Source organism: Lytechinus variegatus, chromosome 9 (genome assembly GCF_018143015.1).
Source record: "Lytechinus variegatus isolate NC3 chromosome 9, Lvar_3.0, whole genome shotgun sequence".
In the NCBI taxonomy this organism is placed as follows: Eukaryota; Metazoa; Echinodermata; class Echinoidea; order Temnopleuroida; family Toxopneustidae; genus Lytechinus; species Lytechinus variegatus.
The window spans coordinates 10,901,084-10,911,486 of NC_054748.1; the positions used below are offsets into that span (position 1 = coordinate 10,901,084).

General features: G+C 38.1%; 1 protein-coding gene across 1 annotated transcript in view; it reads left to right on the forward strand.

Moving 5' to 3' along the window:
• Window positions 1-8,418, forward strand: part of LOC121421334 — a 28,874-nt gene extending 20,456 nt beyond the window's left edge. Inside the window, exons 3-8 of the mRNA XM_041616018.1 lie at window positions 1,425-1,477; window positions 1,925-2,053; window positions 4,124-4,314; window positions 4,890-4,967; window positions 6,146-6,362; window positions 7,280-8,418. Coding sequence (XP_041471952.1) covers window positions 1,425-1,477; window positions 1,925-2,053; window positions 4,124-4,314; window positions 4,890-4,967; window positions 6,146-6,362; window positions 7,280-7,326 — 715 coding nt within the window. The 3' untranslated portion in view covers window positions 7,327-8,418. The remainder of the gene's footprint in view (window positions 1-1,424; window positions 1,478-1,924; window positions 2,054-4,123; window positions 4,315-4,889; window positions 4,968-6,145; window positions 6,363-7,279) is intronic.
• Window positions 8,419-10,403: the final 1,985 nt, after the last annotated feature.

Below are 10,403 nucleotides of genomic sequence, written 5' to 3' on the forward strand. Positions count from 1 at the left end.
AGAGAACGAAAACACGTGAAATGGTTGCTGATGATTGTGTGATGATGAGAAGGGGAAGAGGAGCATGAAGGGCGCTGTGTTGACGACGACAACGATGATGATGACGATGATGATGTTCATGATGAAAAAGATGATAGTTATATAGAAGAATAAGGTGATGATATTGATGATTATAGTGTGGTGATCATGGTGATGGATGATTATAATGAACATTAAGATAGTGGCAATTATTTGATGATGATTTTGATGATGATGACGGTGATGTTGATGATGATAATGCTGCTGGTGATGATGATGATGTTCATGATGATAGTAATGTTAGTGATAATGAAGTAGAAGGAGATGATGATGATGCTGCTGCTGCTGATGATAATATGGTTATCATGGTGATGGTTGATGATAGTAAACAGTGAGGTCATAGAATCATGATTCAAATCACGATATCGTTTACATTTTCGTACGTGATTCTGCAGAAACGTCTTTCCAAACGCCCCTTTATTCGTGTTTCATGTTTGTGATTCTAATCATGATTATATTCAATTTCGACAAAACGCAATCGTGATTCTGCAAAATCATGATATGAATCATGATTCAGATCATCATAGGGTAAAAAAGTGGCGGATAAACACACCCTAAGAGAGTGGTGATGGTATTGATTGTGGTGGTGATGAGATGATGATAATGGTGATGACATTGGTCCATCTAATGAGGTAGACATGTAGAGATTATAAATATGTATGTTGGGAAGATGTTCCCAATTTTTAATTGTGATGATTAATTTGGGCAATGTAGTGATATAGTGCTATAAGAACTCCGATTCCACTCTAATGCGATGTTCTTATTATTTCTTTTAAGACATGTGCAACGAAACATTATGAATGACGAATGTATTTTGTTTTCATGCCAACAGGGTTGGTTGGTTGGTTGGTTGAGTTTAGTGTGGAGGTGGCGCTATCCATCGATATCCGATGATTTCCGCCAGGCTAAGCCTAAGCGAGAGGGATTCAACCCTCCCCTGTACAGCTCTCGTCATTCGATTTTGCTATTAATTGCACTGTGTGTGAGAAATAGATTCACCGAGGAAAGGCGTTGTGTAGTATTCAAATCTTATGAGTATTTTGTTTAAGCATCGTTTGTTAGATTTAACAATTAGTACTCGTGCTTGTGTTTTTCTTTCATGGATGTGGGTGTTAGTTTATTGGTTTTAATAATGTGTCTTTCGAAAGCATTTTATAAGCGCTCCTTACTCCATACCTTTGGTTTATTTAAAAAAATGAGTAAAAATGTAGCAACAGAAGAAGAAAGAAAATTGTATCTATATGGAATTCCCAATAGAATCTCCAGATATAAATGTTTTGTTTTGTTTTTTTAATTCTCTTTTTTCCCCTCGTTTCTATTTACATATATACATTATAATGCGACAGGGATCAAAGTACGTACACTATCAAGGGATTCGGACCAGACATAATAGATGGAGGTAAGTTAAGCGGTTAATCTAACTAGATCACGTGAGCTCACTCGACCCTGAACACCGAACAGACCATACTGCGCATGCTCGTAATGAATGCGAAAATTATTTTGCCTGAACAGGTTCTCGTAATTTAACGGGGAGTATCGTGATCGAGGCGATTTAAAAGCACCTTTGAGTAGCAAAATAAAAAAACAACCTGTCACATTAATTTTTTGAACAGTTACCAGTTACGTTGCTATTAATAGTAATGATGACGATGATAATGATTATAAAGATAGCAGTGTTAACAATACCAATGAAAAATGCATTCATAATGAAAGTAATGACGATGTTATAATGAATACTGATATTGATGATAATGATAAAGATGATGATGACCCTGTTAAAAACCATTTTTGCTCATTTTTTGGTTTTCTGTCTTTGTATTCTTCCATTTTTTCTTCAATATTTCAGTTTGTGCGATAGCAAACAAAAATTGTGAATTGGTTTATGATATCTACGAGAATTGTTGGGATAGCCAAGCTGGTGAGCGCCCCAGGGGAGGCAAGGGACTCATGGGTGGATGGTACGACGGGTGTACAGGTAATATTTAGAATTCATTTGTGATAATATACATATAAATGTAATATGCACAAGCATATATATATATATATATATATATATATATATATATTGTTCTCTTCATCAACAGATTTTGGCAACTCTTTTTTATTTCAATATTGTAAAGAAATGGATGAAGAGAACAATGGTAGGCGTAGCTTAAATTAAGGTTCCCCAGAGCTATCTACCCTTTGGAAAAATTGGTGATGCCGAAAAAATGTCTCTGCCGGGAATCGAACCCGGGCCCACAGCTTTGAACGCCGGTGCCTTAACCACTAGACCACATAGACGGGTTAATGGTTAGGGCGAGCCAGATCTGATTGACCGACAGATAGACAGATTTTCGACACTATACCAATTATATTTTCCTTTGTCGGGTGAAGGTGAGTTTTGAACAATGACAAGCCGCCATGCCTCAGCTGGATCGAAGCTATTGCTTTGATACAGTACACGTATGGGAGGCACAGGCGTTCAAAGCTGGGGGCCCGGGTTCGATTCCCGGCAGAGACATTTTTTCGGCATCACCAATTTTTCCGAAGGGTAGATAGCTCTGGGGAACCTTGATTGAAGCTACGCCTACCATTGTTCTCTTCATCCATTTCTTTACAATATTTAAATAAAAAAGAGTTGCCAAAAGCTGTTGTACATGTGAAGCTTTACACATTTGTATTTCTTCTCCCATACGTGTACTGTATCAAAGCAATAGCTTCGATCCAGCTGAGGCAGGGCGGCTTGTCATTGTTCAAAACTCACCTTCACCCGACAAAGGAAAATATAATTGGTATAGTGTCGAAAATCTGTCGGTCAATCGGATCTGGCTCGCCCTAACCATTAACCCGTCTCTGTGGTCTAGTGGTTAAGGCACCGGCGTTCAAAGCTGGGGGCCCGGGTCGATTCCCGGCAGAGACATTTTTTCGGCATCACCAATTTATCCAAAGGGTAGATAGCTCTGGGGAACCTTAATTTAAGCTACGCCTACCATTGTTCTCTTCATCCATTTCTTTACAATATATATATATATATATATATATATATATATGGTAAATGAAGAGACAAACAATGGACAGATGGAAAAACAATATATACGAAACACATAAAGTATAATAGAAATAATAGATAAGAAAGAAACGTTTTAACAAAATCTAACACAGGGCGATTAGAAGCCAAATGAGGCAAGAACTATATGCATTTAGAAAAAAAGAGGACGTTTCATAATGGAAAAGTGATGGTCAGAAAACGATAGAGAATTGTCCTTAGTTCGTTTTTTTACTTACGCGTATCTATAGTTATTTTGACTGCTTGAGCACGTTTGAAGTGCAAACTGACAAAAAATTAAACCATTATGGTATTGACCTGTTTTCTATTTTCTACTTCATGGCCATTACTGGTGAATTCTACGAAAATGAATATAGGCCTATACATATATTCACTTTACACTCCTTTTGTTTGGAGTTGCAAATGTTTGTCATGACATGTATCTAGAAGGGCTGTATAGGTTGCGCTTGCTGGTTGGCGATTTTCACATCCTATGCAGCGGCGTAAAATCTCTCATGCGCGTACCATTAATGGAGAGCGATGTGTTCCAGGATACCCCAAACCCTTGATTAATTACTCTTCGCTTACATCAAAAGAGCACCAGAGAGGGTGCTCTGCTCGGCGGTGCAGTGTTGCACGTGAACATATACAGAGCAAAATCTTGATCTAGTTTCTCTATTCACTACACGACAAACGAAATTGACGTACCCCTATAGCACGCCGTTTGCCCAATGACGTCGATAACATCGTAAACCTTTATCGAGCAAGAAATAAATAAACTCGGCTTATCGACTGAATAGTGTTTTTTTTTATTCCTTTGAATAACAGAGTTTTGTCCACAGTTTTTCAGTCGATGGCAGTTTTGTTTACAATTGAAACATTAACAAATAGTGCTTTTATATACATTGTTGTCCAAAGGAAGCGCCATAGCGAATCCTACCGCCTGCCTGCCAGTCAAGAGACGATATTTTGTTGATTCCACTTAGTGTAATTTTGCATGAATGTGTTTTATTCTAGGATGGATCCAAACCTTGAATCGTCGCCTGACGTATTCCTTCACAAATCCATACAAGAAAGGGAATACTGTCGCCCTCTACGCCAAGAATGACAGCACAGTGACGTATAATGATTTGACCAATCGGAAAGTAGGATTTTTAGATGGCTGGAATGCGGATGAATTTTGCCTCGCTCGCTACAGAAATATCGCGGTAAAGCATTTTTTCTGATTTTGTTAATGAAAAACCTATAAAAATCTGACTGATTGGAATAACAGAATATGTTTTGGCCGTCTATAAAAATAGGGTGTGTGTGTGTTATGCTTCATGTTTGTGGCCCATTCTTCAAAATATTCAAAGATTCATAGATGCAACCGTTTGTGATATGAAAACGTTGATAATCCAAAGACTGGGAAGGTCACAATTCATAATGTTAGGATTTTTTTTTCATTTTATTTTTATTCTGTCTGTCGATATAATACTAGCATTTTAGCAATCACTTTACATACGCTTTCTATAACACTGAGAATCTTTTGAAAAAAAAAAACTTTCATAACAAATCAGCCTTTGTCGAAGGAGCGGTGACTTTGGACAAACGGCATATTTCCCTTTTCTTGCCCGGTCCGAATAATACGACATGCTGCCCCGGCGTCTAACAACTTTTCGACATTAATAACGTATAATCTGTCCATTGTGATTCGACGGGAATTTTCATTAGATAATGAACGTTGCAAAAAGCGCCTGTGAAGTGGTTTCTAAAATACGCTACTATTTCATATAACACACAGGGTTCAACGCTTGGCCCAAACCAGATAGTTCATTACCAATCAGCCGAACGATTGATAGACGCCATCTTGAACGGAGATGTAAGTTATAGTCTTCATTTACTTTGATCTGTTGATAGTTAACCATACAAACATACGTATAGATGGGGAGTTTACGATTTATGACGGGAGCTAGAACGAATATTCTTCAGGCACATGCCTCTGACATTGTTGACTTTACATTAGTGTATAATGTAAAGTATTAAGTAGGAGACTAGAGCAACTCATGCACTGTTGCTACTTCTTACCATTTGTTACACACATAAGGTGGGGAGTCTAGTCTCCATTCTAGTCTTATTATTGTTATAGTGTCAAATTTGAGTATGTGAGTACTTGCAGACCAAGCTAGTACAATATTACATGTAGGTACAACATGTAGGTAGATCATTCGAACCTAAATAGGTAATGTACGAGAATAATCTAAAATTTTCCGCAAACAGGGTTGTGAAGAATCTAGTTACCATGGTTTACTTGTTTTCTTTATCGATCCAGCGCAGTTTCGTCAATAACCATTCCAATACAAAAGACGGAGGAAAATGTTTATGTTGCATGTATAGACATGGACGAGTAAAATCAACTTGGATGACAAGTTTATCATAACGAGTTTTCGCACCGCCATGCAGAACATTTCCAAGAACACAGAAAAATGTACTGTCCGATGCCCTTCTTGACAATGAACAACCAAGGAGTGTTTGTCGAAAATTGGTGAACCAAAACAGCAGTTTCGTCCTGGAATCTGGACAAACGAGGTTGTTGCAATTTTTCGTCAGCTACCAAACTTAGGACGATCTGATTTTCCTGTTCACCAATTTCGAGAAAGACTTTCCAGCGGTGTTTTGTCATTTCGCGGGCATTTTCATTGCATTCACTATGCGTTCTATGTGTCCAAACTTCCCTAGCAAGTCCTTAGTATTCCTTGGTCACCTAGAAATAAATGCAAGTCGGAATAAAAATAAGAAGTATGCTTGAGATATCGTTCTTATTTCATTGTGACCATGTCACACACCCGGCATGATGGTAGAGTCATTGCCCGAAAAGCAGTAGATGACGGGTTAACCCCCCCCCCATTCAAATCATCGTCCTGACTTATTTTCAGATCGAATCTGTAACTTTATTTACCCATTGCCAGACAGAATTGTGTCTACCGTAACAAAATATTTGTATTGATTTTTAAACTTGATAACAAACTAATGTTTTATTGCCCATGTCCTTCGTCACAGATTGACGTTGCGTTCGGGTCAGCCATTGCTCAGTTCGAAACCACGTTGAAACGCATATCACCTACTGGTTTTGACAACAACTGTTTATTCGGTGATGCCTCGATCATGACTCGTCATACTAACCGCAAACTGGTGGATTGGTGGAACGACGCATTCAAGCGGCTGGTCGATAGAGGGGGCTACAAGGAAATCTGTGAATCGCTTCACGAGAATCACGGTACTAAGTCATTATCTACTCATAGATCTGCATTATAAAATCAATACATTGGTTTGAATTGTGTCTTAATTTATACATTTGTCCCATCATGATAAATGAATTAGTTAGATGAGCAAAATAACATCTACAGCTAGGACCCCACTAACAGCAATGATGTATGAATGACGCAATACCATGGACATATTGCGATATGGTATGCGTAACAAAAAGTTATATTATTTTATTTTATTTATTTCCACATTCACATCAGTATCAGAATTACAAAATACATATGTACAAAATAATAACATTCGTATAGTACAAATATTGTAAATAACTATCAACAAGATGTGATATACATTTTTTTTTCAAAACAAGACTATTTAAATGAATGCAAAGCGACCGCCATCGTGAGCGATTATTGCAAAAACTGTCAGCATTTTTTTTCTGCATAAGCATTTTTTAATTAGGAGATGCTGCAATGTATTGTATATTAGATGAAATAAAACGAATTATTCCCATGCATGACCAAACACTCACCCTTTTTTACATTTTTTGTGTCAAAAATTGTATACGCAAAACTGAAGGAAAGGTGGACAGTAAAAGCGACCAACTTTGAGTGTTCGTAATTAAGATCCGCTCTTTGCTTTCCCCCGGAATACATTGGGTCCTATATTCATGATCGTAATATTCTATGATATTGTTCAATATTCAATTAATTTTGTGTTTGGCTAAAGATTAATAATTATCCTTAAGCTTCCACGGAAAATACATTTAAAATTACCACAAACAATGAATAGGAATTTCACAAGCTGCGAAAGAAAAGTGGCATCGAAGAATCGACTTTGTTTGGAACTTAAATAATTTCGCATAAAATAGATTTTATTACATGCGTAGATTACAATCTGGAATCTTTTTGTTTTCTTTTATATTGACAGGTCATATCCCTGGTCAAAACTACACAGAGCTCTGTTTGGGGTACTAACAAGCTGTACGGTAATTGGTGTACTCCCTCTCACGTGACCCGGGCTCTTTCGGAAATGATTATCGATATACAGTACATCAAGCAACTTCAATATTTAGGATGATTGACATATATTGATGAATCATCATTTGGTACAGAATGAGCCAGAGAGGGGGATGAAGAGAGCGAGTGAAACATTTGTTATAAAATGTCATTGAACTGTCTGTATTGTTCTGAACATGTACTATTACTTCGAGTGTATTTGTTAATTTTGTTGAATGGAAATGAGTCTAAATCTAAATTCAATGTAAAGCTATAGGGTGTTGGGGAAAGAACGTAATCATCATAATGCATTTGTATACAGCACTACTACTTCTAATGATAATTATAGTACTAATAAATGTGATAATGATAATGATGGGAATAAAAACTGCGTGTTTGTATATACGACTTTTTTTCTCAAACATATGATGCATGATAAGACGACCGGTATTCCTTTTTTATCAGTAAGTCTTGATTCCATTAATGTATTCTATTATGCTTAGTTTCCACTGGTTAATCACTATATATAAGTACATTCCGTTTAGATACGATATATTGATATAGGACACTGATTCCTGCCCAACCTACTATACCCCCCCCCCACAAACATACACACACGCGCGCACTCACGCACCGCTTACCGCACTGAAACTACCTAGACCAACCCACAAACCCTAGCATCTTGAACCGTATACTATATAGTCATTTATGTCGTAAATGGAAATATAACACTGATTTCCACCCACCCCCACACATAAACACCACCCTACACACACACACCCACACACTACTTCCATGTCTCACACAGAACAGCTATGAAGAATGTTACGTATACCCACACCACCCTGCAGCTGCACACACACCTTGACACCTAAAACATACCGTCTTCATTCCCGTACTGATCGAGGCCTGTCCCCTAACACATCCCCGTTGGGCACATACACATGCATACCTGAATATTTTTCATCCTCGATAATAATTCGTGCTCCCTTTCTCGCGTTCAGCTACAAGTTTTGATCGTGGTAGGGACCCATTTTATAGTTATAGAATACTACTACTACTACTACTACTACTACTTCTACTTCTCCTAGCGGGCCCAGCTTAACATGATGTTACTATTGGCCCGGCTTTAGCACGACTATGTGGTGATCGGACGCTCGAGCATTCGGGGAATTCCCACCGGGAGCCCATTCACCTTACCCGTGTCGAGTGCAGCACAATGTGGGTAAATCTCTTGCTGAAGGAATCGAACCCACGTCCCTTAAATTGAAAGACGAAAGACATAAGACCACGACGCCCTACATAGGATAGGATAAAACATCAGTCTCTCATTGTCATATATTCAATGGAAAACGTGTATATACGGTTTATTGCTGAAGTATACTTCACTTCTGTTTTGTTATGAAATATCATAGTGCGATGAATGTAATTGCTGAAATAAATTTCTTTTTTTTTTAATCTTTCTTTCATAATTGTCTGTTTTATTTCTTTCCTTCTGTCTCCAATGTCCATGATGTCACCAAACGTATCAGTCAAACATGGTTACATACACTCTTAAAAATGTTGGGCAACATACTGTCCACACAACAATTGGTTAAAACTTTATCCTATTCTGGGTAGTTTTAAACGAATAATGTGTGCTTTGGGTGAAAACTACCCAGAGTTTGATAATTTTTTAACAAATTGTCGCGTGGAAAGTGTGTTGCCCAATATTTCAAGATTGTTTCATGGTTCATGACGTGTTGTTTCGTGGATATGTGTTGTTCCTGAAGAGGACTATCCACACTCGTGTACAAAATAATACATGGTATACCTGAAACAAATATCTGTCTTCCCCATCGAAACTATCAGAAGTAAGAGATACCAGATTTTGTTTCATATACTAATTGTGCATTTTAAACAGCACTATGCACATTTAAAAAAAAACGAATAAAAAACAAACGTAAAATAACATATTAGATTAAAACAAATTAGATTGAAACGACACTGAAAAGTATTAACGTAAATTCAAATTCAGATTTGTTTTCTTTGTTTCCTCATGATTATTACTCTCTATAAAATGCAAAGGAGCTAATCACACCTAATTACACTCCTCTCAGAGTGGGTAAGATGAGGGACCACTCCTGATAGAATAATATTAGAGTAAAGTTTTACCTTTTTGGAGTGAAAGTGTGCATTTTTTACACTTTCACTCCGAAGAAGTTTATTTTAAAGTCTTGGTGGATTGAAATCTCATTCCATCGGGACGGGTACCTCACCTCATACGAAAGGAGAATGATTATGGACCAGATAAGCTTCTTTGCATTAAGAGAGTGGATTAACTATCTTTCAACCATTTCTCTTTTTCAAGGGGGCGAATCTCTATCAAATATAAACATAATTTAGTTCAATTATTTTTTTACTTCCAGTGACTTATGCCCTTCCAGGGCCTAGCTTATTCGCTTCGCGTGAAATCATCCGCAACTATATCATGTGCCATTCTTGCACATTAGTGTGCCCCCCCCCCACCTTTGAAAGACATAAGGCATATAATTTTAATGGGAATATGTCAATATGTCTTTTATAAACAAGTGAGGACCCTTTTTTTTTGGGGGGGGGGGCTTGTCGAATGTTCCCCCGCCCTTGAAAACCGTGGATCCGCCCCTGCTACTCGAGTTGGACTGAAACATGCATCCATGTTTGAATGTTCATATCAACAGAAACTCACATCATGCAATAGTGGATCCGAATTTTCCTCAACCCCAGCCACATATAGACGCTTATACTATCCTGGAACAGATCCGGGGTGATCCTGGGAGAGGTCCGTGTAGACGCCGTGGGCATCCCTGGTGGTCCATGAACGTCTGGGAGACTAACGCCGGTTTGGGGGAGTCAAAAACGCCCGGCGTCATCCTTGGACTGCCGTGATGACGCTATGATTGTCCTTGAAGATGCCGTTTACCGTCGGATTTGTCCGTGCAGATGCTGTTTTGATATTGTGTGTACAGTTATCCAAGCTCATCGACACTCCATCCGGCTGGTTAAACTACCAAGACCTTCTGGGATAGTGCCATGAT